Source organism: Annulohypoxylon maeteangense (assembly GCF_022496945.1).
Source record: "Annulohypoxylon maeteangense strain CBS 123835 unplaced genomic scaffold GGS22scaffold_3, whole genome shotgun sequence".
Classification (NCBI taxonomy): Eukaryota; Fungi; Ascomycota; class Sordariomycetes; order Xylariales; family Hypoxylaceae; genus Annulohypoxylon; species Annulohypoxylon maeteangense.
In genome coordinates, this window is record NW_025953250.1 from 1,122,284 (window position 1) to 1,149,428 (window position 27,145).

A 27,145-nucleotide genomic window follows, 5' to 3' on the forward strand; every position below is an offset into this window, starting at 1 on the left:
ATCAATTATTCGACTCTTAGTCAAACGAGATATTAAAAGTGGTAACACTCATCAGCAACGGGAATCAATGTGTTATAGAGCGACATCTCCCACTTGTCCTCAACGTATGCTGTCACGCTGAAGTTGAAATCTGAGCGAAGCTCGAACCCGCTATTGCATGTGACATTCCTTAGCGAAAGCATATGGTTAGTCTTCCTGATACGCGACTGGCTTTTCGCAACGTTGATCTCGTTTATGAGCTGCGGTTTCGCTGCGATCCCACCCGTGACGTTATAGAGACCATTCAACACGTTAAGAGTCAGGTCGACAGAGAAATCAACGTATGGAGATACATGGCCAGAAGACGCCTTCTCGGTGCTGACGGAAGATGTGAAGCGAGGTCCCCAACCGACGGCTCGCGAATTGGTGTTGTTCAGGAAATCCACGTGTACATGACCATCAGGTATTGTCACCGTGATGTTACTATTGTGCACTACGGGACCAGTAGCACCAACATCAGCGCCAATAACCCAATGAAGTGCTGGTGTGAGAGTGAAAACACCCGGAACGTTGACTGTGCTCGGCAGGAATGTCCCAGGAGTGAAGGCGAAGTTACTATTCTCTACAGGCCCTGTAAGGTTGAAAGTGACAGCAAGGTTGCCGAAGAATGCAGCATCTATGTTGAACCAGAGACTCTGAATCTGTTGACCAGGGACGTTGAAGTCGAAATGGCCTCGAATTACAGCGGCATCGCTGAGATAACCGCCTCTGGCAACAGTAGAGAAGTTCGGCTCCTCTGCGAATATGACCGTTCCAGCAGGAATTGTGAAATTGGAAGCGACGTTAAGCCCGGGTTCGTCAAATGTAATGTTTCCATTATTATCCGACGTCGTGTCCTGGAAATGAGCGAAATCGACCCCTACGGACACTTTGTCCTGACATTAGTACCGGATTTCAAGATTAATTTCTTGTGTTAAATTACGGAACTTACTTGCTATGTTGGCTAGGGTGGTCTTCTGAGTCTGTGCCTTGACAGTCATAGATTCAGTATCCCAGCTAAGACTAGTGACCTGGAAGATTCCTCTCTCACTCCAAGCGTCGCAGTTACCCAAATGGTTCGTGATGAGATAGAATTTGCCATCGTGTGGCCATGCCATAGTAGCATGTTGAAACGAATCTGCAGTATGGAAAGAGATTGACACTGCGTTTCGAGAACAGGATACGCTGGACACCGCTCCGATGGCCTCAAGAAGCACTGTGGGTTGGTTGGTTTGAAGATGAATGCTGACGCTGCTGAGGGGATCCTCAGGAATATCTAGACCGTCTATGCCATAGTCAAGATTCACATTGGTAGATGGCACAATGTTAGCAAGCTCCGCCTTGTCATAGCTAGGAGCTAGAACCGGGTGTAAGTCGAAGTTATTCCACGTCGAAACAACGGTGGCAGTCAAGGAGGCAAGGCATCCGAAATATGATGCCGGCCTCATGATGACCGTATTGCTTGTCAAAACAGCAAGACTTCGTAGCGAGCGAAATAAAAGAGCGTGTTGGGTTGGGGAGTGAAAGACAATCAAAGTAAGAGACCTGAGCGAAAAATGGCAACCAAATATGCCCAAATCGTTTGCTGTGTCTGTGTTTGGTGATGTTCAACTTGTCAGAGATGCTAAGACTGAGATCAAAGATTCTTGGGCTAACGATTTGAAATATACTATAGGTAGGGTTGACCGTTGTCTCCTTCTTTAAGACATCACTGTACGTACATGAAACGAACTTTGAGCAGAGAGTTAAGTACCGTCAACCTGGGATAGCTTGATTGAGCAATTGGGTTACGCATTTCGAGCTTCTCTTGTCTGCTACTTCCTCAAATGGTAACTTCACCTTCTAAATACAACCTGGATTTCAACTTTAGTCAACCCAATTGTTGAGGTAACTGCCTCAAAGCCAAGTGCAGGAAGTTACACCCACTTGTAAATGGGCATCTGCTTATGTCACGAGCTAGAAACATTGAACCATGAGTTTAGGCAGGGACGAAATAAATAGGAACCGATGCAATTGAAAGCTACCTAATCTCGAGGAAGTTATGCCCATAACTTAGTTGGAAAGGGGTATTGACTTATCTAGGCCAACAGGTTGCGATTGGCAGACAGTCAATGACCTAATTCAATATTCTATAGCCCCAATTTCTACAAAGATACCTAGTAGTCCCCTAGCATGTTAAATGGGAATAATATATAGTAAATTCATGACAGGTATTAGGTTTAAGTAATTCGAGAATATAAAGCATATGGCTTTAGGTACGGACTGTTATTAATTAACTTTAGGACCCATAAGGTAGGAACTGTCCGACTTGGTTAAAAATCATATTCCTGGTGATCTATGAATAGTACACTGAACTAAATACCTATGCCTACACTAAGCGAGAGTTAATATACCGAGTCTTAAACGGCCAATGATTGTATCCCATGCTCTCAACTAAACCTTATCAGGTAAGGCCTTGCTTGCATCCCCTATCCAAATCTCCTAAGGCTAGACGCTTACGGCCTCCTCGGATTTGATTGCTTTATTGTTTCCATTTTCTTGAGTTATCTCATCGATAAGAGCCTCGTAGGCTTGTCGTATCTGAACCTTCTCCATCATAGTGAGACTAATCACACTTCCTCGCCGACGTCGCCGACTTTGTTGGGTCTCCTTTAGGCATGCTTCGGGATCTTGGCCAGTCGGATCCTTGAATTGATATGTGCGATGCTCGGTGTTCTGCCAGCCAGTGCCTATTTTTTGTCAGCAACCGATGGCGATATCATGAATGGTTAAGGAGGATGGACAAGTCACGTACCTCTCTCTAGATTAACGTCATCCCAATCCTGAGATAGGAAATGAAGGATACCACCATGGGTAACGAGAACAATCTGCGCATCTTCCCCAGCTTTGTTCGCCAAGTCCCTAAGGAATATCCTGACCTCCCGCGACCTCGTTTCGAGGTTGATTGGAGAAGGATAGTATTTGCTTCCGGTCGACTTATCATTCCAACCTTTCTGAACCAAGTGTAAATCTACCAAGTCATCAAACTCCTTCTGCAGCTTCTCGGGCTCTGAGCCAATATCACAGGGAAAGTTTGAGATCTCCTGGGCATCCGGCAGAGCGATTACCTTCATGCCGGATTTCACTACCGGGTCAAAGGAGCGTAGGCAAGTCCACAGCGTCCGCCGAATAGGGGAGGCAACAAGGTGGGTGATTTTGTCATGAGCGTCGAACTTCTTGCAGAGTTCCTCGCACTGAGTGATGCCTAGCGGAGTCAAGTCCGGGTCCGGTAATTTCTGGTTTTCGACACAGAGATTGTGAAACCCCTGAGCGTGTCGTACGAGGTGAATAATTGGCGCCATTGTAGTGAAGGGATCTAGTAACGTGCTTTGGAACTAGAGAACCCTGCTGAGGAGAAAGTGATGGTGTTGGGGGGTATATATCTATTTTCAACTCGTTAATGTCGGATCTATGCGTTCCTTGGATGCATACGTACCGCTTGTCCTGAACCACAGATGGATGACTGCTTGAGACCCGATTACGCTGAGCCACGAGCCGTTGTGGAAACTCTGATTGGGTTGGATCGTCTGGAGTCTAGGACCAGTTTGTCTAAACTATATGTCAATATGTATCCGATAAAGGAGAAATGCCCGTCTTTAACTCTCAAAAGTCAATGAAATTTGTAGTTGCCCGAAGATCGGAAAACTCGACGATGAGGTTTCAAAGGTACACGCAGTGAGCTTTATAGGCGTCAAACATTGGATTTATTAGGGCTTTTATACGACACTAAATCAACAGAGATACATTGTCTTTATTCCGATTCCGAGGGTATTCACTTGAACTCCGGCCTTCTGCCCCTGACCGAGACGCAATCCTCTTTGTCTGATTCGGGACTGCCGCCGACAAGGTGACAAAGTTGAACGCCGCGATGATACCTCGCGAATTTATAACAAGCTTATCTTGCTAATTACCTGGCAGATCGGCGCTATTGTCGGGTTTAAAAGAGAGCTAACTTAGCAGGTAAACTACCTAGAACTAGCTTGGCAGTTCGTTTTTGGAAGGGTAAGATCCCTAATAAGAAAAATAAATCACGAGGTATCCGGTATCCTGCAAGCCACCTTGCCTATCGTCCTATCTACCCCAGATCAGGATCATAACGTCTTAGTGTATCGTAGCCGTAGGAACACCTGGGCCGTGCCTACGCATAGTATGTACATATAAGATATGTGCGATATGTGATATGATATGTATGAGATGCGGAGGTAATACCTAACGTAGTGGCATACATGTAAGGGAAATAGGGAATTTCCCGACATTCTTGGTAGGACTTGGAAAGAGGCTAGGCACTGTATCTCTCGGTAGACGATTGGAGACTTCTCTCTAGTTATCTGTCTTCCTGAATCCTTTCTAACCGTCTCTGTACGAGTTGTACGAGCTTGTACAGATGATGTAGGAATCATGATGTGACCTTTCCAAACTGGAATCACGCAGCAGCTTAGCTTGGCCTTAAAGCTGCAAGAGAACTAAACCCCTGAGAATTCAGTGGCCTTATGGGCCTAGCCCCCTAAAGTCCCCTAAAGTAGCTGCTTGATTGTGGCGTTGACTGGCTCACTGTTGAATGTAGGGGGGCTCGTGCGTCTTGCATTGGTATTGGCAACCTTAGGCGCTAAAAACTAGAACGTGCGTTTCATGGACCGCTGTCAAGGGTGCAGCTTTGGCCCTGGCGCCCTGGACCACTGCTGCTGTCCATCTTATCGATTCTCCAATTTTAATCTCGACTTTCCCCCAAAACGCTGTTCTTACCTTTCTTTCTTTCCTGCGACAACAATAAAGTCCACGTAATTCTTCTTCAAACTTCATTCGCCTCGTTTTAACTTTGCCGTCAAGCAATTTAATCATCGTACCACCACATTTCGAATACCCTTCTCTAATCCATCACCATTCAAATACCGCAATCATGCCTGGTGTTCGTAAGTAAAACCCCCTATGACTTTCCTCGGTCCTCTGATAGTGTAACGCGTATGTTGGCCACGATGACAACGAACCATCCCATCCGCTGAAGTGCGCAAACATGCCATCCGAAGCTTCTCGACTCGGAAATACGATGTGATGGATTGTTGGTTTCGTTATCGCGATGCTTTTCGTACCTCGGTAGACTCGCGAAGGTTCATGCTAACATGAGTTTATTCGCCATAGCTAAGGACGCTCTTGACAACCTCAAGGCTAAGTTGAAGAAGGTCTTCAGCAAGAGCAAGAAGACTAAGCCTGCCGACAAGCCCGCTGAGGCACCCAAGGCTGACGCTGCCGCCCCTGCCGCCGCCGCTGCTACTGAGGCCTCCAAGACCGAGGCCGCCCCGGCTGGTAAGTTCAATCCTATCCTCTGCCGAGTCACATGACAAAGGGATTGGCAGTCGAGTTTATGCTAACCCATTGGAATAACAGCTCCCGCCGCCGCCGAAGCTCCTAAGGCTGACACTCCAGCTGCAGCTCCAGCTGCCGGTAAGTCCAACCCGAACCCCTCGTTTCATGCTTAGAGTACACAAATGATGTTCCCCGCGGGGTAATTCTGCCGTGTCTCACACGAACATTGGCTTGCGTATTCGTTGCTTGGGTATTGCACGTGTAGCATCGCTAACGATTTCCCCGAATAGAAGCTGCTGCCGCTCCTGCTGCGCCCGCTAAGGCTGAGGAGGCCCCGAAGGTCGAAGCGCCTGCTGCTGAAGCCGCTGCGCCTGCTGCCCCCGCCGAGGCCCCAGCCGCCGAAGCTAAGCCCGCTGAGGAGGCCAAGCCCGCCGCGACCGCTTAAGCCTACGTCGCCCCCAATACGTCGGCATGCGGCAACATGGACTCGAGAGACGGGTGCCAGATAATTAGCTAGTTGGACAGGTGGTCAGGATTGCCTCAATGGCGTCAATTAATAATACTCTGCTTTGTTTTTTGTGCTGGAAGGGTTGAAGTGCGGAGGATATTCCCAGAGAGTTTTCGGTTTGAGAGATACCCAAAGTAGCTTCGAGAAACAATGGACTTTATTCTCGATCTAAACTAAACTAACTGTATGGATGGCGGACTATCGCCCTTATCGCGATCGCAATGCTATCTACACGTGACCCAATTGGCGCTTGGGCCAGTATAATACTCCTACTTACTGCTGGTAGCGCTAGTGAAGGCATTCCCACGTGATTTCACATTGAATTCACGTGCCCTAGCTACTTGGCTGAGGAGATGTAGACAGCCAGTGTGAGGCACTCTACTCAGTTCCCTTGTAGGAAGAAGAAAGACCTTGGATAGGTATCTACCTAATCTCTTGGACAAGCCAGCCTAAGCAGCTCAAAGCATTTCAAGACATGTAAAACTTGGTATTATCAGATTATTCTACTTCGAACGCTAAGGATATAGATCATCAAGAGGCTCCCAGTCCAAATCAAGCATCTTTAAGCAGACAAGTGATAGCATAATCGAAGTTATATTACAACTATGCAGTTACATAGGTATCTATCCATGTATCTAAGTGTGCTCATGGTTTTACTTCTGATAAACCCCCTCACGGTAGGTAGTATCTCGAAGCAATATACACCCTTTATCCGTTAATCGGTCCCAAGACAAGGCATTTCGCGAGTATAGGATTGCCAGCCAGGCACGAGCACTTGCTGAATCCTTGCCCAAGTTGCTGTCATCACCTGAGAACCTCGGTAGGGTTGTGGCAAATTGTTGCCGCGTAAATTCCCTAGGCTCGGCGATAGCGAAGTGCTGATAGCACGTTGCCACGCTTTTTGCGTATGCAAACCTCATCTGACGGCTGGATCAATTTCCTTTCGCGGAAGACTGTGAATAAATCATTTATCCACTTGGTCTATCGCTAGATCTTGCCCATGGGGCTTGGGTGACTCCTGGTTCTGTACCTGGGACGCTGGGTCGAGGTTGAGATGCTCTCGGAAGGGGATGTGTCGGGCCCCACTGTGCTCGGGAATACGGAATTCCGGATGGTTGAGCCATAGATGTAGCTTGAGCCCATGGCGCTCCTGTCCCGGCGGAAGTAGATGGCGGCGGCATTGACGTAGTGGAGGCGGGTTGGTTGAACATGTGGACCGTAGTTTGAGGAGTCGCCGCATTGGGGTCCTGCTCCCAGGAGAATAATGACCCAAAAGGAAAATGTTGCACCACTGGAAACTTGGAAAGGACTTCGGCATTAAACATCTTGATCATGCCCTATCACCAAATTAGCGGAGAATGAACACTATACCACCATGAGTAGGTATACTATACCTTGTTGATTTTACCCCAACCATCCTTGATGCCGGATATATCAAATAAAATAGGGCTGTGTTCCCAGAATGGGCCTTTCTTGACATCGTTAATAAATCCGATTGCTGAGAAGTACAAGTTCCTCTTTCTTTCTTGTTCGACATATTCGGCCTTTACTACCTGTGCAGGTTTAGGAGCTCGAAATAGTGACCCTTCAATCGGCATGGGTTCTGATTCTGTGATTGCGCGACTAAGTTGCGCGGATCCATAGATATATGGTTGAAACGAATGATCATCTAGACCCCAGACACCATGAGACCCAGCAGGTTCCAGTGTGTATGTCAAGATCAAACGCCTTACAACTCGAAGGTAGGGTTCGAAGACTCCGAGAACGATACTGCGCTCTATGTCACCTCCAGACTTCCCGTCTTGAAATGCGCCAAGTTTCCAGAGACACCCGAGAAAAGCAAGGAAGCTCAACTCGTGGCCGGTCCCATAGTCAAGTCTCTGAGCACTCCCGAATCCTCCAAGCAAGTATGCCGTAAGCTCATCGACAGCTGTGGCGTGAGCTTTATTGCGCTCAACACCAAGGCCAAAGTTTAACACATTATCGGGAATGAACTCTTCGAGAAGATCTGCGACTCTTTCTTCTAGAAACTGGTACCATTTCCGAAAGCTGACATTCCCAAACCGTCTTGGTCCTTGATCGGGTGGAGCCTCGTCGATGTAAGACTCTATCTTAGCCAGCATATTCTGGAGCTTTTGTATAGACTCAGCTGGTTGAGTCTCGTACTCCGAACCGATTTGAAAAGTCCGAATTTTGTCTTTGCCATCATCACCTACAGACTTCCGCGGGCACATAGCACGGTTTAACTGCATAACAAATATGCCAATGTCCCTGTAAGCCCTTGAAGTTAGAAACTTAGGAACGTCCGGTCCATCGTTAATCTGTTTTATGGGTTTGATGAAGACGTGATGAAGTGAATGATCCAAGGTTTCCAGGACAGGGAAGCTACCGGCGCCTGGCTGAGGCGGTCGTGGGGCCTCCATATTGATATCGATTCTATGCAATCTTTGTAACTTTGGAAAAATCGTCAAAATGGCTTGTAAGAAGAAGAAGCTTGTGAAAGGAACGAAACGCCAGCCCTGGAGTCTATACGATTAATAGTAGGATGCCTCTTTTTGTTGGCAAGGTTCCAATTAGCGCTGATATTCTTGAGGTGCGAGGTACCTACCTGGCTGTGACATATGTCCGGTGTGCCCCGCCCCCACATCCAAGACAGGTTAAGGTTTTTTTTACAGAACTTGAAGCTTCAGCACGGGCCACATAACCGGTAGGTACCGGTGGCCGCCCCTACCTGTACTACTGTACCTAATCTTAGAAGCTACAGGCCCCATAATCCACTTCTAGTTAGGGTGTTAGGGGGTTGTTCCTTCACTGTTTATTGAGACTAGGATTTCTTGGTGACAGCCTCAAAAATTCATAACCTAATGGCTTCCTTCAGTCTCTTGCCATGGTTTCGATTGCGGTGTATTGTCGCCTTTGGTTTGAGTTTGTCCCAAGAGACATCCAATTCCAAATTACGTCTCCATCCTAACTTTCGTCTTATCTCTTAAATTTTAATTGTAGTCTGGAATGATGGTGGGGATTCGAAGTGGAGCTGGAGCTCAACCGCACACCCAAGACGAGAATCTAGTCGAAGAGCATAGACCTAATCCCGAAAGCTCCGAAGACGACGACAACGAGGAAGGAATTCCTCACACTTCACCGTCCAAATCCACGATTGACCCAACCATAAGATCACTCGACCACCGTCGAACTCTAAGCCAACAACCCGATGACCAATCGCTACAGACTAGGCAGTTTAAAAGACGAAGAATTGGGTCTGTAACCAGTCTTGGAGATGTCTTAAGTTCTACCATAAACCCAGCTAGAGCAAGAATTTCTCGAAAAGAAAGTTCCGGTTCAAGTCCCGAGGATATCTATGTGCCCGCAGGGCTTGTGAATAGCCTTAATGCCGCACTGAGAAAGGGACTCGAAGGCTCGCAACCTGGGGTAAGCCAAGTAAATGGAGAGACCAACGGGCGAGATAACGGGTACGATCACGCCGACCACGATCATGAAAATATCGATGAACAAGAACAAGAAGAACAAGAAGAACAACAAGGCCATGTCGTTGCGAACGCGTCTAGAGACGACGAAGCTATTAGCGAGGATAATGCGGTTGACCGGCCAACAACCGTTTTAGAGCCAGAGCATACCGTTCAAGATAGCCTAGCAGAGGATCAGGTTCAAGCGGATGTATGGGATGTACCTGTTTCGCCAGAAAAAACACGATCTCTCAATCGTCCTGACTCGACTAGCTCCTCAAGAGAATTGTCTCGGCAAGACGGGCGTACTAAGAGTCTTGCGTCGCGACATTGTTCCGAGCCAATCCCGTCTTCCCAACCAGACAGACGCAAGACCGATAAAACCCTGCGATCTTCATCTCAAGGTGATCGCGCCCCTTCATTGGCGCCGGTACAATCGGAGGGCGAAGCTGAGCTGCAGGAAGAGATAGGGGAAGATGTTGAAAGTGATGAGACTTTCAAACACATTGACGGGTCCTCTCAAAGCGAAGAATATCTGTCAGATATTGGCCTACCTACCGAGGAAAGCTTCGCTCGAGACGTCGCTAGCTTTAAATATCAATATCCCGAAGGGTTTGAAGGGGATGAAACCTACGAAGGCCCTCCCGAAGACGATAAAATTGCTACGCATATTGATTCCCATAGGCTCAAAACGGCTCTTCATCTTATGCGCCACAATGCTTGGGGTGGATTTAGAAAGGGATGGCGTCAGTGGTCTTTTGATATTAATTCCCCAGAGACTAGATCTGTTCGAGTTCTTCTCAAGTTACTGACGAAATTTGAGAGACTACTTGCGATGGTCCCAAGAGCACACCAACTTGTGGAGCAGAACAAATTCTTGAACGAATATAGTAATATCCTCAGCTATTACTTTTCGGAGATCAAGTCTGTCCTCAAGTGCATCCGAGAGAAACGCGAGAAGCAAGAATCAGACAACACAAAACTACATAGTGATATTATCTCACACGCCATACCTATGTTGTTTCATGTTTTAGCATCTGCATGGGAATTAGGTGGCCATGATTGGAAACATACATCATTCACAATCTCTACCATTGAGTTACTTATGAGGACACTTGGTTGGATTGGACTGGTGTATCGTCCGCTGTTTAGAAGGCTGTCGCGACAGCCGCTTAATTCACCAAAAGGCGAATCAAAAACACGACGAGTCCAAAGGGAGAAACGAGAAGAGCTCGAGGAGATTCGCAAAGATTTATGCCGAATAACCGGAGAGGGTATAGATGCGCTTGGGCGAGAAGAGCATCGACAAAATCAGGAGCGTCAAATTCAAGAAGAAAACTTGATACGAGAGGAGGAGCTCATGGCCCAGCGGAGGAAGGAAGAAGAAGCAATGATGATATCTATCAGAGAACGTCAACGGAGGTCACTGCTTTCCATTCGAGCCATCCGCACGCCACTGTCGGAATCGTCTAGGCCGTCCTCCAGGCAAATGTCATCAGTGCATGAAGCACCACCACAAGAACCAGCTCAAGTACAAACAACCCAGTTACAGCCGTCTCGCCCGGATAATAACGACTGGTCCCTTGAAGAGAAGACGTTTCTCTTCAAGAAAATACAGGAATCCTATCCTGATCTGGTGGACCTAGACGATGTTAGATGGGAAATTAATAGAACCCTCGAGGAGACAGAGGCTATGGCAGAAGAGCTTTTGGGACTGATGCTAAAAGCTGTACATCCAGACCAAGCTGTGGCAGACAGAGATGCACATATTCATGAAATTATGCAGGCTTACAGGCGTACCTGGGGACACGAGAGATGAATGACTTTGCTGAATGAGACATCATGATACCTGGGTGCGATATTTACATGTTATAGCTACACAGATTCTAAACTTGAATTATATGATCAACTGCAGTATTTTCTGGGGAAGTTGAGCTACTAGCTACCGATACGGCTTGGTCCAGGTATCTATCTATCTACCTATAGATATCTACCTATTAGGAAGCTGGAAGGCCTTGATTTGCAGATGAGATGCCAGCACATCTCAACTATATATTACATGCAGTGTGCATGATGCTGGGTCACCAATTTTGTACAGTAGTTGGTCAATTCCATCCTGGTTCCGACCTTATCCCCACGGTTTAAATGGCTATAGACGCGCTCGTGTTGGAGATATTTTACGTACAGCTTCGTCATAGGAGGAGCTCTTATTCGCTATTCCTGCCGACTAAAACTGCGAGATCGTGATAAGTAAACTGGTCCTGATCTTTGATCCGCTTCCTCTTCATTTGCCATAAAAAAACCTCAATTAACAATTAGAGTCTCGGCCGGGTCAATGAAGTACATAGAATTGACTTTCACCGGCGTAATGGGTAGGCCCACTTAGATGAAGCGAGGATGTCAATGCCATGGATTAGAAGGTTTTGGGGATTCGTTAGGGATTGCATGTAGTAATGTACGCTGTAGCTTCCAGGTGTGTTAGCTTCTAAAGTGACGTATCAGCGCAAGCCGAGCCGAAACGACGTAGCAGAGCAACATCGCAATGAAAGGAAATTGATTGCGCATGTGGCCATGGACAGGTCAAAAATATGGCACGATCTACCTGAATATGACAAGTTTGCTTTCAACTGACCAAATAAATGAGATTTCTTTTCGAAACCTTTCGAATCGTTACAACTAGATTAAAGCTCTAGGCCAAAAGCTGAGATGATATGCTCTAGTTTTCTTTTTAGCAAGCTTTTAGTAACCTGTAAGGTGTCTGTAGGTACGAACGATCTAGCTTCATTAGTGGGGGTTGGGAATTGGCGTGTGAAAGAACAGGGTGACAGCTCCAGTAAAGCTCTTGAGCTCTTATTGCTCAATGACACTGACCCGCTAGGACCCCTGTCCAACTCCTGTTGAGCCCCTGTATATACCCCTGTGATAGGCAATCCCCTCCAACAGCATTATCCTATCAGGGTTTAGCTTAGGTGCTTAGACAGCTCTCAGCCAATGAGGAGGTCGGACTTTTGTGGCGGTCTTGGACTGTTAAAGTTAAAAAATCTAAAATCTCGGAAGTACATATGTACCTAAGGTAGGTTGTTCCCTTTTCAACCTTTTTTAACCCGCCCCCATTCGATATCTTTAATTCTTAACTTCCGTCAAGCTCACCACCACGAAGGATCTGGAATTAGCTATCCCGTTGTTGTAAACAGGTCATACTCGCTCTTTACTTCGACCGTTACGATTGCTTGATTTCTAGGTTCTTTCGTCAGCTGTCAGACTGTCAACACTTGCGCCGGGTACGAACGGACGTTACATATACCTCACTGGCTACTAATATTCTGTGGCGCTTAATTGATATCGAGGCAAGGAACTTGAAGGGCCAGAAAAAAAGGAGGTTCGCAAAGGTAGGTCAGTCAATACCCGATTCAGCCCACCAACCAACCACGCTTGAATCAACCCCCTCCCTTTTGTGACGTGTCGAGAGTCGATGCCGCGAATTATAGTTGATCGCGGTCTTAATGGATTCCTTGGTCAATGCGAATCTATGCTTTAAGCATCCAAGCATCTTAGTCGTCATATCTCCGCATTTGCAACTTTCAATTGCGTATTCGACAATCCCAAACTGTCGGTCCAATCAAGCTAATAGAATCTGTATTATTAGTCTTATTTGAGGGTTTTTCGATTTAGGACCACTTGAAAGCCGACCGATACCACTTTTTTTTTTCTCGATTAACATAGCTTTCTACCGTGTAAATACTGAAATCATGTCCGACAACGAGGGATTCGAAGTTGTCCAGCATGAAGAATCCATCCTCTCAGGCGAAGAGACTACCGGAACCGCCGGCACTGGCGCGACCGAATCTTCGCCTAAGTCTTCAGTTAAATCTAGCAATGGATCTAAAACTGAAGGTGCTGCGCCGGTGAAGCGCCCGGCGGGAACTGCTACTACTACTCGTCGTCTGGGAACAACTCCTGGGATCGCTTCCAAGACAACCGCAAGTTCGGCTGCTCGTGCTGCTACTGGCGGTTTGAGCAAGCCCCCAGCCCGCCCCCCTTCCGGGGCTACTGTCAAGAAGCCCGTTGGCACTACCGCGACCCATAGGGCCCAGCCGTCCATCTCGGAAGACGAGAAGAAGAAGCCTAGTATGACTTCTGCGGCGCGTCGAACCTCAACGGTACCTAGTAGCCTCACATCATCTCCTGGCAAGTCTGCCACAAGACCAACCGTTTCCAGCGCTGCTACCGCAAGGAAGCCTTCGCCAGCAAGTAGCACTTTAGCTGGAAGATCCGGTTCGCTCACAAAACCATCGACTGGTACCACGTCGTCAACACGGACCTCGACGATTTCCCGACCCGGAGTCGCCGGATCTACAATTGAGCCAAAGAAACGGGTATCCAACGTTACTGGCTCCCCATCAGGCCCGACGAGGCATATAGCGCGCCCTTCTACCTCTTCCATAATCTCTTCCACGGCGGCAAAGGATGTTGAAGATTTAAAGGCGAAGCTTGCTGAGAAAGAGGCAGAAGTTGAGTCATTGAAGGAGCAAGTTGCTTCCTCTCAAGCCAAGGTAGCGGAGTTCGAAGAAAAGATCAAGTCCGAGGCGAATGGTGTCCAAGGCGCCGAAGATGCCCTACGACAAGGACACGAAGAGTTGTTGGAGACTTTGAGGTCTACTCATGCATCCGAAAAGGAGGCACTGGGTACACAGATCTCCGAAGCTCTTGATAAGCTTAAGACTGCCGAGGAGCAGCTTGAGGCTCACAAGACAAAATTGACTGATTTGACTAGCTCACAAGACGCCAAGGAGACTGAAATCAGCAGCCTTCAGAGCAAGCTTGAGTCTCTCCAGCTTGACAAGAGCACTCTGACCAAGGCATCCGAGGAGCACGATGCAGCATTGGCAGAACTTCGGAAGTCTTTGGACGAGCAACATCAAGCCGCTGTTGAAGCTCTGAAGACTTCGCATGCGGCGGAACTCGACGGAAGCAAAGCCACTTCGAGCGAGCATGACAAGGTCCTCGGAGAACTCAAAGCAGCTAACGAATTGCTGCAAAGCAAGATCGACGAATTGACATCGTCGACTCAGAACGAAGGCGCTGCGAGCGCTTCCAAGATCGCCACGTTAGAGGCTGAACTGGCCGAATTGAAGGCTGCTGCCGAACAAGATAAAGCAGCGTTGGCGACTTCCCAAGCCGAACTAGAAGAAGTCAAGGCGAAGCTGACGGAGTCTATTGCCGCTGCGGATGCCACAAAGGAGGAATTAGCTAAGGTCAAGTCCGACTTCGCTAACTTGCAGGAAGAACTCGGCCAAGCCAAAGAAAACATGTCATCCAGCGCAGATCTAGCCACACAACTTAAGGAGTGGGAGGATAAATATGAGAAGTTAAAGCAAGACCACAAGGTCTCGGAGGAGACGCATGAAAACCAACTAAAGCAAGTGTCCCAAGATTACGAGACCGAGATCGAGAGCCTCAAGGGCGACGCCTTTTTCAAGCGCAAGTTCCATGTCCTCGAAGAGGAGCATACCGACCTAAAGACAAAATATGACGAATTGACTAGCACACATTCGACAGCCGTTGAAGCTCATACAACGGAACTGGAGGCGGCGAAGGCCGAACATACAGCAGCTGTTGCCGCCCTTTCCGCGAAGGAGGATGAACACCAAAAAGCACTTGATGCATTGCAGGCCAGCCATGCTATGGATCTCGAAGGTGCTAAGAGTGGCGCCTCTGCTGACAAGGAAGCACACCTAGCTGAGCTCGAGGCTCTCAAGACTAGTCACGCTGAACAGATTGAGATATCCAAGAGCGAGAGTGCAGCTGCCCTTGCGAAGGAGTTAGAGGCTCTGAAGACGGCCCATGCCGCAGCCCTTGATACTCAGAAGCTAGACTCGGATACTTTACTTGCTGAGCTGAAGACTAAGCACGCGCAAGACCTTTCCGAACAGGAAGCGGATGGTAGCGCTCACGCTGCTCAGCTGGAGGTTCTGAAAGCCGCCGTTGAGGATGCGCATGCTCAATTAGAGAAAGCCAAGTCTAGCCATGCTGAGGAACTTGCCGCGAAGGACGCTGACACCAGTGCCTACACTGCTCAGTTAGAAGCGCTGAAGGAGTCCCTCGAGGAAGCACACAAAGAACTAGAGAAGACCAAAGCCACTCATGCCCAGGAGCTTGCTACTAAGGAGGCTGATGGAAGCGCTTACGTAACCCAATTAGAAACATTGAAGACAGCAGTTGAGGAAGCGCAGGCATCACTAGAGAAAGCCAATGCGAACCACGCCGCTGCCCTCGAGGCTTTCAAGAAGGAATACGACGATGCGCACTCTGCCGAGATCGAGAAATTGATCACGATGCAATCCGAGGCCGTGGAAGCTGCGAAGAACGATGCATCGGGCTCCCACAAGGAGGCTATTGAGGCTCTTGGAGCAAAGCATGCTCAAGCTATCGAGGAGTTGACAAAAGAGCACGAGGCGAAACTCTCCGCGGCAACTTCTGAAGCATCTAAGCACCTAGCTTCCGTGACAGAAAATGAGACTGCATTGGTGGCTGTGAAGGAGGCTTTGGCTAAGGCCGAGGAACAAGCCGCAGCTCTCGAAGCCGAATTGACAGACGCTAAGGCGAAGGCTGCTGATCTTGATAAGGTTCAGGCAGAGTCTGATGACTTGCACCAAAAGCTTGCGGAGGCGAAGATGAACAATGTGGAACTCATGGCCGACCTCGATGCTGTGAAGAGTCAAAGAGCAGATACGTCTGCTGTGGATGCATTGAAAGCAGAACTCGAAGGACTCAAGAAATCTCATGCCGAAGAACTAGCAGCTGCCAAAGAGGCATCTACAAAGTCTGCAGGTGATCTCGAGTTACTCCAGAAGGACCACGATGCCGCTAAGGCTAGCTTTGAGTCGTTGAAGCAGCAGTTAGAGGCAGCTAAGCAGGATACTCTCATCGCGCAGAAAGACCTTGAAGCGCACAAGAATGACGTAGAGGCTAAACTGAAGAATCAGGTAGCCGACTACAATGACATGTACGACAACTTGTCAACCATAGCCGAAGAAGAGCAGAAGAAGAGGGCAGCAGCTGAGAAAGAAGCATCCGACATCAAGTCACGATTTGCTGAGATGGAGGCCCAGTTGAAGGTCAAGGATGCAGAAATTGCCGAAGCACTGGTATGTTCATCATTCTAAGAATATGCCATATCCATTTTTAAGACGATGTGCTAATTGAATAGTAGGCCAAGGCGGCCCTAGCGCCAGCAAAGAAGGGTCTGTCGGCAAGCAGATTCGCCGACGGCGAGAACGGAGCAGACGAGAGTGTTACCGACTCAGAGGCTACCGCAGCAGGTGAGGAGCAAGAGCCTGACCATTCATCGGCTGCGATAAGCGCGGTGCGCAGAACCCTATAAATTGTTCTTGCTTGCTAGTCGCAACACACACCCCTTTACTCCTACGCTTCCATATATCTCCCAGTTATTTACAGAACGACAACTAATTGGTTTTTGATGACAGCTGGCACAAGTTAATTTATCTCTTAAGGGCTTAAGGGCCATCGATGACGAAATGAAAGAACGGAACTTGCGGTATGTATATCCTCCATCTCATAGATTACAGAGAGGATCTTGCTGCGTCGAATGAACGAAAAGGCTAAACCAAAATACAGCATGCTCCAGTCAATGACTGAAGTTCACGGGGTACCTCAGAACTCGGGCTGAAATTACGTCGATTATTCGTAACGATCATTTCCTCATTAGTCTTTGGAGTTTGACTCTCGCTACGCCTTTCGATACTATTCAGTATGACCGACTACGAGCCTTACCCTTCTTCTCACGAGAGGTTGAACGCGCCGACTTAATCTGACTCATCCGAGCTCACGGTTTACGCTTAAGACGGCAATGGTTATTCTCTTTACGGGCAGCAACGCGCAATTCGGACACGCCACCTTCTTTCGCCCCCATCTGCGCTCTTGCCTATCATCACAGGCAAGAGCCAGCTCACGCTGTTATTGGGAATTTGTTCTATATTTCGGAAACCTGACACGCTTTGTAATGAACATATTTTTGAGGGGAGAGGGGATCGGTCCAGACCTACCTGCCTATATGTTGGTAGCTAGTAGACGGCGCGACATTCTTTTCCCTGTCCGCCGTCTCGTGGACCGCGGAATGTACGAGAGAGGGGAAGTTGTATGTAAAGAGCCGCGGCAACGTAATTTTTAGGGGGGGATTCTATTTGCTTTCTTTATTTTTTCTCTTTATCAAGAACTACGTGGATAAGTGTAGTAGTTCTTGTTTAGTCGAAGTTGAAATGGACGATACCCCTTTTTTCTCTACCTACCTACCTACACAACTAACCACCGGCCTTGAGGAGCAACGCGACAGTTCAGTGCCAAATGAGAGATGTGTTCTTGTGATGCTACTACGTCTAACCAATTCTATACGGCGATTCGCAAAGTCTAAGTAGAACATTATTATACCCGTATCGACGCGATCGATCAGAAACATGGATGTCTAAAATTTGATAATCCCATTACGAAGGTACTTGCCAGCCCCTGGACATGATGACGCACATGTATGTATGTACGGAGAATACATTACCTATTTATATAGCAATTAGCTCCAATATCACCGCCTACTTGTCAACTCCCTTTTAACGACACCGGTTACGCTGTGGCCAGTTTTTCGCTATCCGCGGGCTTCACCAAGTCGCGTAATTCGAACATAGTCTGGAAGTTGGATTGCTTGACGAACCAAGCGTTGATAAGCTTCCACTCTTGATTTGGGTCTTTGAAGCGGATCTGTGGGAGTGTCGGTGAGCATTAATCATATCTCGAAATAGGTAAGAAAAAGTTAGTACTTACGTCAAACCGCCGAAGCAGGCTGGGAATGACCTTGTATATTTCCAGCAGACTGATGTTCTTTCCGATGCACGTGCGAGCTCCCATGCCGAATTGGAACATCATGCCATTCATCTCGCGAACGCGCCGTTCTTGTTCGTTCTTCTCTTCACTATTGAGCTTCTCGTCAACAAGCCACCTCTCCGGCCGAAATTCGTCAACATCGTCACCCCAGATTTCAGGGCGGCGATGGATGATCCATGCCGAGCATCCGACGATAGTTCCGCCTTTGATGTATTGGCCTGCGATTTCGGCACCTGGCTCGGGTACGATACGCTCGAGCGGTAGACCTGCGGCTGGGTGTAGTCGGAACGCCTCCTTAATACAAGCGTCAAGATACGGTAGCTTCTGACTTTCCGTCCAAGTTACGAGGCCGGTCTCATAATCGCTGAATAAACCAGACAGAGAAGCTTGGTCAAGCTCCTTTTTCAATTTCGTAAGTGTAGATGGGTTGCGCAGCAGATAATAGAAGACGCTTGCTAATGAGATAGCTGTAGTTTCAGATCCAGCAAATGCCATAGATACAGCCATTGTCTGCACTAGGGTATCGCTCATGAATTCGGGTCGGACATCGCGCGCAGCAAGGAATTTCGATAATAGGTCGGGTGACTTAGGCTCGGCTTTGCCTTCCGTGGATACCGGAAGAAGAGGCTTAGAGGGGTCACCTGTAAGATTAGGACCCAAACGCTCAGCCATGCGAGCTCGTGCAAAACGCGCTACCGGAAATGTTGCATCGATAAATCCCCATTGAGAGAGTTTAAGGTAGATGGGGTTCTTGAGGAAAACGCGGTCGAGCCACGGGATTTGACCGATCTTGTTAGGCATATTAGCTTCTTCTCACATTTCCGTATTCGAGTACCTAGCATACCGGTGCAACATAGAGGAACAGGTTTCCCAAGTATCCTACTATTCCATCAATGTCTTCATTCTTCTCGACGAACCCATGGCGCTTGCTATAAGTAATCTCTCCGATTACGTCGAACGCGTAGAACTGTAGCCATTGAGTGAAATTACATCCTTGCGGGTTTCCAGCAAATAGTGTTTCCGTCTGCTTGAGAAATAGTTTGGTCGTGTTATCCACAAAAGGCTCGTATTGGACGAGAGCAGACATAGCAAAAGCCGAATTGACGCATCGTCTGAATTGTGCGTGAAATCCATTGTCTGTCGTGCTGAAAAGCGAAGCGAGCGAGTCTCCCTTGACTACCGACTGTTGAACAACATAGAAATCGGACTAAACAAGTGGCGTTAGTTATCTTCACCGGGGAAACATCTTTAGGGTCCTCACCTTGACGAATCCCTTATTAAGACCGTAAATCGATTTGAGGGCCTTTGGGTTTGCAAAGGACAAAGTATTAGGGCCTAAGCGAACGATGTCACCATACTTCGCATGTAACCTCCGATGTGTTATGTCAGGTCGCTGTCCGTAGACATCCCATAATCGCCACAGATCTGTCAATGAAGCCAGAAAAGGACCTGGATACTTGTTCAGACCATTATGGTATCGATTTCTAACTAGCCACGTAACAATTACTGATATTGCTATGGGCAGCCAGAAGTGGGCTATGAAGCTCCCAACCACGGAATGTTCAAGACTCAACATTGCCTCGAGCTATCATTTGCTCTTATTCAATGGTCTCGAGCTTGAATGGGATTTGTAATTGGGGATTCCCCGGTTTCCTAAAGACGATAGGAAATCTGTAAGCAAAACGCCACAAGGTTGTTGAAACCCCTGGGCTATCTTGGCCGTCGAGATCGAGGGCCACCGACTTCAGAAATACAGCGAGCAGAAGTAACCCAAAAACCCTACAGTCTTTCGAGAAGATTAGAAGTAGAAGCGCCGCAAGCCGAGTATTAGGAACTGCTGACAACGCGTGCCAAGGTGGGTATATATGTGAACCTATTTGTCGGTTATCCCGCAGGCAACTCGGCGTTCCCTAATAATGTTCTGGCGAGAGATATGTCTCCGGTACCTAGGTCTGGCACATTTGGCTAGGATGGCGGCAGGCAAGAGATAGAATTAAGGTACACTTGTACTTAATATGAAATACAAAAGGACCGTTACGCTTGTAACGGCAATTCAGAGTGCCAGGCCAGCTCTTCTTCGAGTTGTAGCTCTTCTGAGATTCGTCCATAGGCGCTCAGAGATCCCGCTCATAGCCAGCTAGGCTATCAGGGATCCCAAGCCTCTGGGGTCCCCGCCGACCCACCGATGGGGAAAAGGGGGGCCGTTGGCTCCGCCAACAGACGAAGTGCCTGGTTTTAGTGCTGAAATAAGGAGAATTGATAGGGAAACCCATGACCGCCAAGTTAGAGGACATGTGAATAGCTCGATTTTAGACTTCGGGCAGTATAAGATGTGATTTCGGCAGATGGATAGTCCAATGGTTTGGCAGGTATAGTCAGACACGAACACGATACCACGATTCGGGGAATATGCCATATTTCGGGTCACAGCCGTTATGATCAACCGGTGTAGTTGGGTTTGCAGGGCGTCGCTGGTGACACGGTAGCCCTTCTCGGGAACGTGCTTCCCGCTCAAACACCAAGGCGTATAAATTATCCCGTAACCTTGGAAGTTGCCTTGTCGACAATAGGTACGACATACATTCAGAGGAGCCGAGTAGCCTCGTCCAATTGTGGCGGCAAAGTACCTACTAGGTAAGCAACTAAGCAACCTTAGGACCGGTCGGGGGTCAATGCGGCTCTCACCTGGGACGAACAAAAGATGATGATTAGCTCAAAGGTCACGGTGACAGTGTCGGATCTCGACAAAAAGTTTCGGCATATGGCATAGGGGTTAGTTGCAGATGACCTATCGAAGATCAACACGGCGAATAACTTTTTGTACCACCGACGAGAATATCGTTATTCTTAGACCAACAGAGGCTGTTGAACCAGTTGAACCAGTTGAGGTTGGATTTCCAATTCCATCCCAGGTGTCTCTCTAGGTGAGGTTGCTGCATGGTTGGTTGTAGTATATGCCACCCAAAAATGCAAGCCGAAACGGATCTAGACCACCACCGAGGAAGATCTGGCAGAGGAGACCAGGCGTTTGGAATTTGGCATTGGTGACGATAGTATGGCATAATGGGGCTTTCAAACTGCCGAATTCTAATGACGAAAGGAATCAAAAAGTGGCTCTTGAGCATTAACCTAATCGAGCCATCGACAGGTTTTGCGAAGTGGGGACGATACAAAGATGGGAATTGGAACTCGGCAGATGTTGAATCTGCTTCCTTCCCATTTCGAATGCGATTTTACCGCCCAAAAAGAAGAAAACGTTGACCACGTGCAAATTACGATTTACATTTTTTCTATCGATGTCGCAGATTGATAGAACCTTGAATTGATCGGAGTTTCCTCAGGTATCTAAGTACTTATCTAGTACCTACCTAAATAGGGACTAGGTATCGGATAAGGGCTTGAGTGATGATAGACTTTAACAAATCCGATCTCGCATACATAACATTTTTAAGGGTCAACCTTGAACTTAAGGGTTCACAACAGGCGCCTTCTATTGGAAGGTGCGTATGTACATGTACAAATACATGTATAATTACATCAACGTATAAAGGTACATGTAGCATCGGCTTGATCGTTCCACCACCTTGGGAATCTCCTCGTCCGGATTCCCCTTTTCTTCCTCATAGCCTGATTTCAACCCATTCCGCTGCCCGGTCCTTTTGCTTCACCACCTATATACTTACATACCTCGGTGGTCGCATCGTTTGAAATCCAAGATCTCTTATACTAAGGTTAGTTTCCAACGTTGTGCCGCCCAACTTCCCTTAACGCGCGTCATGTCGTGAAACCCACCGGATGCAATTTCATTCTCCCGTATTTTCCCAAGCCGCGAATAAGGTGAGCTTACGGTCCGGATACACGCTCGCTTAGGTTATCCCATGTGATATACAGCTCACCGATCGCATTCCAGAGCTGTCGGTAGACTATCAAATTCATCTCTAATATGTAGGTCGTGCACTTTTCCTTACAAATTAAACGCCGATTACTTTATTCTATCTTTACCCTCGCGTATTCGCGTCTATAAGGTTGCAGGGACTTCTATATTTGTATTTTACGTCAATTGCCGCAATTTGAAAGAGATACATTGCGCGGAGTTGCGCGCTTATTTTAGGCTTGTCGCGTGTGCTCTACTAGGAGTAGTTACTGAGTTACGACACGTAAATATGTAACAAAATACATGAATAAGACTCAAGAAATTTATTAAATCTCGTGAACTATTCTTTGATGAAGGGGCTTCTTCGGCGAGTTAAGTTCTAGTTCGTCGGGCATAATAGACATGTCTGCTATACATTACCTAGGTAGTAGTAGGAAAAGGGGCCGTTATTTCTTCAAATTCCCATGCGCCATATCTCTAGTCTTATATCAGAGGTGTCGTTGAACCGCTACAGGAGCAAAAATTTTGGTATCCAACTATTATCATCTCTTCAAATGAAGATCAAATATCGAAGTTACCTAGGTACCTACCTAGTGTTCAGTGTAAAATGAGTTTGCTTAGATTCTATACCTATCATGATAGTACTTCCTAAGAATCATAAAATCGTAGTATAGGTAACGATAGAGTCGCGTAATCACATAGCCCCTATTCATCAACCTCATAACCCCATTCTATAATGAGATAATCTAACTAATATGTACGTCCCCCGAATTGAAAAATCCACGGATCTTCATCTTTTCATCTTAACAAGAGCAGAGAGAATGACTGCGAAGAAAGTCCTCTAAAATCCACCTACTGTAAGAAACATCCCCATCCCCATTCTACTAAACCTAACCCTTACCCCTTAGCCTCATCATCCTAAACACTCCCAAAAACACCCTCTCCAACCCCTAAGGATCATTAGAGCAAGTCCCCCGACAATCCACCATCTCCGGCTCCACCTCCAACGGCGCCAAATCAGGATTAAGCTCATACGAGCAATGTCTATCATGATCCGCACACTCGCCCAGGACCAAATTCTCATCGAGCGAGAACCGCGCCGTGGCCTGGTACACCTTGAACCACACCGCGTTCCAGCGCGTCACATTATACGTCAGCGTAAGCCGGACCTGCACGTCCCTTGGATCAATCGCGGCCGTGGCGTCCGTGCTGATCACGCCAACCTGCCACACCCCGTACGAGTCCTGCGAGGTCTCGACGCAGGACCCGTTCATTGCCGCCGGCGTGTCGTGGCCTGTGGAGGTGCAGTTCGCCGCGCTGGGCGCGAAGGGTAAGTACCCGCCGCCTGCTGCGTGCGGGGCCGGGCCCGCGGATACTTGGTTCGGGTTGCTGACGGCGAGCTTGATGGTAGCGTAGCCCGCGGCGCCGAGCTTGTTAGGCGGCAGCGAGATTGTGAAACGCGGGATCTGCCACGGCTGCAGGGGACTGACGAACGGGGTGGGGTCGTACGCGGCCGTGAGGCCGGTCGTGAGGGCGAGGGTTGCTAGGCTGGCTTTGAACTGCATGATGGCGTTCCTGCGTATGTATGTCTATATCCAGCAGAGACGAATTCGGAACCGGCTGGGGATTATCGTGTTTAGATGAAGAGCTGATGCGATGGCTGAGTCGTATCGAGAAACTGCAGGCTCCCGTGCCGGGTCTTTAAGTACGACTTCACAGCGCCCCGAAGTAGAGCTTTCAAAGCCCGTATACGCACGAGAAAGGCGCCATCATGCCACTGCGTAACGTTGGGCAACAGAGTAGCACCGGACGATAAAAATAGAGTTATCTCTGTTGTTCTCCTTCCCGACTTCCTGGATTGAAGAATACGAAGCTTTTCAGCTAATGTAAGGGGTCGGAAGGTGCCTGTCGTGCTTTGATAGGCACAAATGTCCAGTGGAGGGTCCCGGCTAAATGCAATCAAGTCTCGAAGAAGTATCCGTTGGTTGGATTTATCGATCAGGACGCATAGAAACTGACAACGAATTGTCTGGTTCTCTCAATGACCATACGAGTCTCACATAGCCTTGCATCGACGTGGTTGTCGTGTCTGCCGTAGTTAGGTAGTCAGACATATCTCGATGGTACGTTGCAACCGTCCGCCCTCCGCAAACTGCTAGTTTTACGTACGAATAGGTCCTGAAACCAAGCTGAGGTACGTGGAGCTCCTGATTGGATGAAAATAGGGCGCCATTCACGGGACTAAAAAGAAGCTTAAGCCCTAGCCCAGTATCACAGCGTCGCTCAGCTACACACAAACGGAACACGAACTAAAAAGGGATGAAGAAATAGGAAAAAATAATTCCCTCGGACCGGAATCGAACCGGTGACTTTTCGATAAACAATCGTGGACCATGAGATCGGATTACAATTACAGTCGAACGCCATAACCAACTAGACTACCAAGGGCTAGGTACTCACTCTCCGGCGAATTTTAGGGAGATCCTCGCGGAATTGGTACGTGTTGCTGATTAGGTACTTAGATAGGTACATATGTAACCTGGAAGGCTTAGCAAACAACTAGGCAGACGCTAAACAGTGCCGTTTAGAACACTGTCAAGCAATTCAACATCTTTGAGTAGCTGCTTATCGCCAAGTCTTGGTCCAACTATCTGCAAAGCCACCGGCGCTCCTTTGAAAAGTTCCGGGTCATCTAGGACATCAAATGTTAGCTGCCAACTCACGAAATCATACGTTAGAGCTTTACATACACATATCTTGATTCTTCTGGTCCGCTTCGTGCTTAGGCTTGAATTCGGCGTCCGCCGGGTCGAGAGTCGGATCGGCGTGAGTAAAGGGCACAATAATGGCAGGATACTAAAAAATACAACGTTAGATCGTCGGTCAAGTAACTCAGTGCGTTAGAGGGTTCATACATCACACACGTTCCAAGCCACTGTATAGATGTCGCTGGTCCAATCGCCGGGCAATACGGCCGTGTGAGGACCGGCGGGCGCCAGAATGACATCACAGCCAACTCGCTGCCACTCGTCCAACATATCTTTCTGGATCTGCCCTTTCTTCGTATTCCACATCCATGCCTCCTCTTGAGTTTTAGGGGGGATATCCCAGAACCCGATCTTCATGACACTTGGGACCACGGGCTCGTCCGACTTGGCAAATTCTTGCTTTGGGTACGAGAGTCCGTCAAGGGTGAACAACTGCTCGGATATATCGCGGATGCCAATGAAATCCGGCGGGTTGAATTCTTTGATTTCGAACCCAGCAGCTTTTAGCTTGGAAACAGCTTCTCGCATAGCCCGGCGCACTGGCGGGTGAGGGGTCAGTCCAGACTCATAGATGACGCCGATGACAGGCTTCCGCGACACGGTTTCAATCTCCATGATATTCGGTATCACCGCAGGGTCAAAGGACCAAGGCTTTGCGGCTCTAACTATGTTGGTGAAAAGATCGAGGTCGCGCACCGAATGTCCTAGGGGACCGGTGACGGCCGGGATTCCTGTGTTGGATCCCGTCCAGCCGGAATAAGAGTAGCCGATCATAGGAATGACTCCGAAGCTAGGCTTATAACCATAGACACCATTACAAGCGGCCGGTATTCGTACTGATCCCCCAACATCGGTGCCGACACCAAGGGCGCTGCATCGAAAAGCCTGGCTTGAGCCTTCACCCCCACTACTGCCTCCACTCGTCAGACGAGAGTTCACGGGGTTCTTAGAGCGTCCATAAACATTGTTGTCATTCTCTGCGACTAACATAGTCTGCGGTACATTTGTCTTAGAAATGACTACTGCTCCCGCGGCTTGCATGAGCTCCGGTAGTGGCGACGTGCGGTCGGCCGGCTGGAAGACTCGAGACATGTATCCGTTAGTCGAATCATACCCCTTGAAGTGAAAGCACTCCTTGAAGGTCATCGGAACCCCATGCAACGGACCGACGACTTTCCCTGTGCTTTTGAAAATGTCGTCTAGCTCCTTGGCCCTTTCTAGCGCATCCGCGAACATGATCTCCGTGAGCATGTTGCATAGCTGATGTCCTACTGCGGCACGCTTGCAAAATGCCGTCACAACCTCTAAAGCCGTGAATTTGCCCTCAGCAATGGCAGCGGCTAGCGACGTCGCATCATACTCTTCGCTGGTGATAGCCAGTTCTGCTGGAGACAAGATCCCGCCCGAACTGACAAAAGGGCGAAGGTCGACTGTATCCTCTGGCGGGAAGTCCTCTTCCTTCAATTTCCATTCTGCTGGAATCCTCGAGTCTCTCTCTGCGTACTTCGCCGCTTGTAGTTCTTTCCAGGACTTCCTGGTTGCTGGAATGTTGCTGTCACCCATTTTCAAACTCTAGTGCATCTACTACGTCGAAGATAGACATATCGATGAAAGTATTAAGTAAACGTATGTTCAAATAGGCGTGGCCCCTCACGAAGGCCTACGGCGTAACCTTGAGAAATGATACCTCCATCTCGGAAGTGTGGGGTATTCATCGGCGTGAATATCCGAAGGATTGGAGCTGAGAGGGGGCTTAACAAGGGGTATAATGAACCTATCATCACCTGTATAGCTGAGCCCTGCTCTTACTGGATCCACTATATGCTAGATTATCAGATAATCTATGATACCAAGAAGCCCCAAGAAATCCTCCTTTAACTTGTTTTGCCCCTCTTATCGTTGGCGGGATCGGATACTGCCTATCTGATGAATTGCAGCCTCGCAGATTACCATCATCTAGAAATTCAAACTTGAATTACTATTAAGCTAGTGTTGGGATGTTATAGAGATGTGAAAGGTTAGTTGGATAGACTCCAGGTTTATTCGGTGAGTAGGTAATTACCAGCCCAGGTAATGTACGATGATTCTCCACGCGAAGTTGATAGGCTCGATAAAGTAGCGACATGACGCCCATGTCTTAACCAATAGGTATAGTATAGCAAGGATCTTATCATGCATGCGTATTAGCTATCAGGATCTCCAGTACGAGAAGTCAACATGAGCTCACTCACGTGGGACCAGGATAGTGAGGAGTAGCATTTAACATGCTCCTCATTGTTCG

The 27,145-nt window shown here is 48.1% G+C and overlaps 9 protein-coding genes and 1 non-coding gene across 10 annotated transcripts; 3 read left to right on the forward strand and 7 right to left on the reverse strand.

Annotated features, from left to right (window-relative positions):
- Positions 1-32: 32 nt before the first annotated feature.
- Positions 33-1,466, reverse strand: GGS22DRAFT_185396 (uncharacterized protein; the record flags this gene model as incomplete). Its single annotated transcript, XM_047964318.1, has 2 exons — positions 33-907; positions 971-1,466. 2 exons carry the CDS (start codon positions 1,464-1,466, stop codon positions 33-35), a joined length of 1,371 nt encoding a protein of 456 aa, XP_047821847.1.
- An 879-nt stretch (positions 1,467-2,345) lies between these two features.
- Positions 2,346-3,759, reverse strand: GGS22DRAFT_154838 (phosphoglycerate mutase-like protein). The gene is made up of 2 exons (XM_047960110.1): positions 2,813-3,759; positions 2,346-2,747 (listed from the first exon to the last, which is right to left on the reverse strand). Exons 1-2 carry the CDS (start codon positions 3,357-3,359, stop codon positions 2,506-2,508), a joined length of 789 nt encoding a protein of 262 aa, XP_047821848.1. The 5' UTR covers positions 3,360-3,759; the 3' UTR covers positions 2,346-2,505.
- Positions 3,760-4,495: 736 nt separating this feature from the next.
- Positions 4,496-6,066, forward strand: GGS22DRAFT_154840 (uncharacterized protein). The gene is made up of 4 exons (XM_047960111.1): positions 4,496-4,967; positions 5,194-5,358; positions 5,440-5,496; positions 5,649-6,066. The coding sequence occupies exons 1-4, from the start codon at positions 4,955-4,957 to the stop codon at positions 5,801-5,803; spliced, it is 390 nt and encodes a 129-aa protein (XP_047821849.1). The 5' UTR covers positions 4,496-4,954; the 3' UTR covers positions 5,804-6,066.
- Positions 6,067-6,643: 577 nt separating this feature from the next.
- GGS22DRAFT_92309 (Phosphotyrosyl phosphatase activator) lies at positions 6,644-8,859 on the reverse strand. The gene is made up of 3 exons (XM_047968417.1): positions 8,475-8,859; positions 7,261-8,417; positions 6,644-7,203 (listed from the first exon to the last, which is right to left on the reverse strand). The coding sequence occupies exons 2-3, from the start codon at positions 8,287-8,289 to the stop codon at positions 6,835-6,837; spliced, it is 1,398 nt and encodes a 465-aa protein (XP_047821850.1). The 5' UTR covers positions 8,290-8,417; positions 8,475-8,859; the 3' UTR covers positions 6,644-6,834.
- Positions 8,860-8,868: 9 nt separating this feature from the next.
- GGS22DRAFT_154854 (uncharacterized protein) lies at positions 8,869-11,271 on the forward strand. The gene has a single exon (XM_047960112.1). It carries the CDS (start codon positions 8,876-8,878, stop codon positions 11,147-11,149), a length of 2,274 nt encoding a protein of 757 aa, XP_047821851.1. The 5' UTR covers positions 8,869-8,875; the 3' UTR covers positions 11,150-11,271.
- A 1,070-nt stretch (positions 11,272-12,341) lies between these two features.
- Positions 12,342-16,997, forward strand: GGS22DRAFT_92384 (uncharacterized protein). The gene is made up of 4 exons (XM_047968420.1): positions 12,342-12,719; positions 12,977-16,478; positions 16,544-16,888; positions 16,969-16,997. Exons 2-3 carry the CDS (start codon positions 13,080-13,082, stop codon positions 16,712-16,714), a joined length of 3,570 nt encoding a protein of 1,189 aa, XP_047821852.1. The 5' UTR covers positions 12,342-12,719; positions 12,977-13,079; the 3' UTR covers positions 16,715-16,888; positions 16,969-16,997.
- A 745-nt stretch (positions 16,998-17,742) lies between these two features.
- Positions 17,743-20,078, reverse strand: GGS22DRAFT_92375 (cytochrome P450). Its single transcript, XM_047968418.1, has 4 exons — positions 19,484-20,078; positions 19,067-19,429; positions 18,163-19,011; positions 17,743-18,099 (listed from the first exon to the last, which is right to left on the reverse strand). The coding sequence occupies exons 1-4, from the start codon at positions 19,796-19,798 to the stop codon at positions 17,965-17,967; spliced, it is 1,662 nt and encodes a 553-aa protein (XP_047821853.1). The 5' UTR covers positions 19,799-20,078; the 3' UTR covers positions 17,743-17,964.
- Positions 20,079-22,707: 2,629 nt separating this feature from the next.
- Positions 22,708-24,265, reverse strand: GGS22DRAFT_154869 (uncharacterized protein). Its single transcript, XM_047960113.1, has one exon. The coding sequence runs from the start codon at positions 23,659-23,661 to the stop codon at positions 23,047-23,049; it is 615 nt and encodes a 204-aa protein (XP_047821854.1). The 5' UTR covers positions 23,662-24,265; the 3' UTR covers positions 22,708-23,046.
- GGS22DRAFT_92395 (amidase) lies at positions 24,164-26,714 on the reverse strand. The gene is made up of 3 exons (XM_047968421.1): positions 25,012-26,714; positions 24,847-24,952; positions 24,164-24,788 (listed from the first exon to the last, which is right to left on the reverse strand). Exons 1-3 carry the CDS (start codon positions 26,425-26,427, stop codon positions 24,667-24,669), a joined length of 1,644 nt encoding a protein of 547 aa, XP_047821855.1. The 5' UTR covers positions 26,428-26,714; the 3' UTR covers positions 24,164-24,666.
- GGS22DRAFT_t30 lies at positions 24,439-24,544 on the reverse strand. The gene has a single exon. It is a non-coding gene; the product is annotated as a tRNA-Tyr (tRNA).
- Positions 26,715-27,145: the final 431 nt, after the last annotated feature.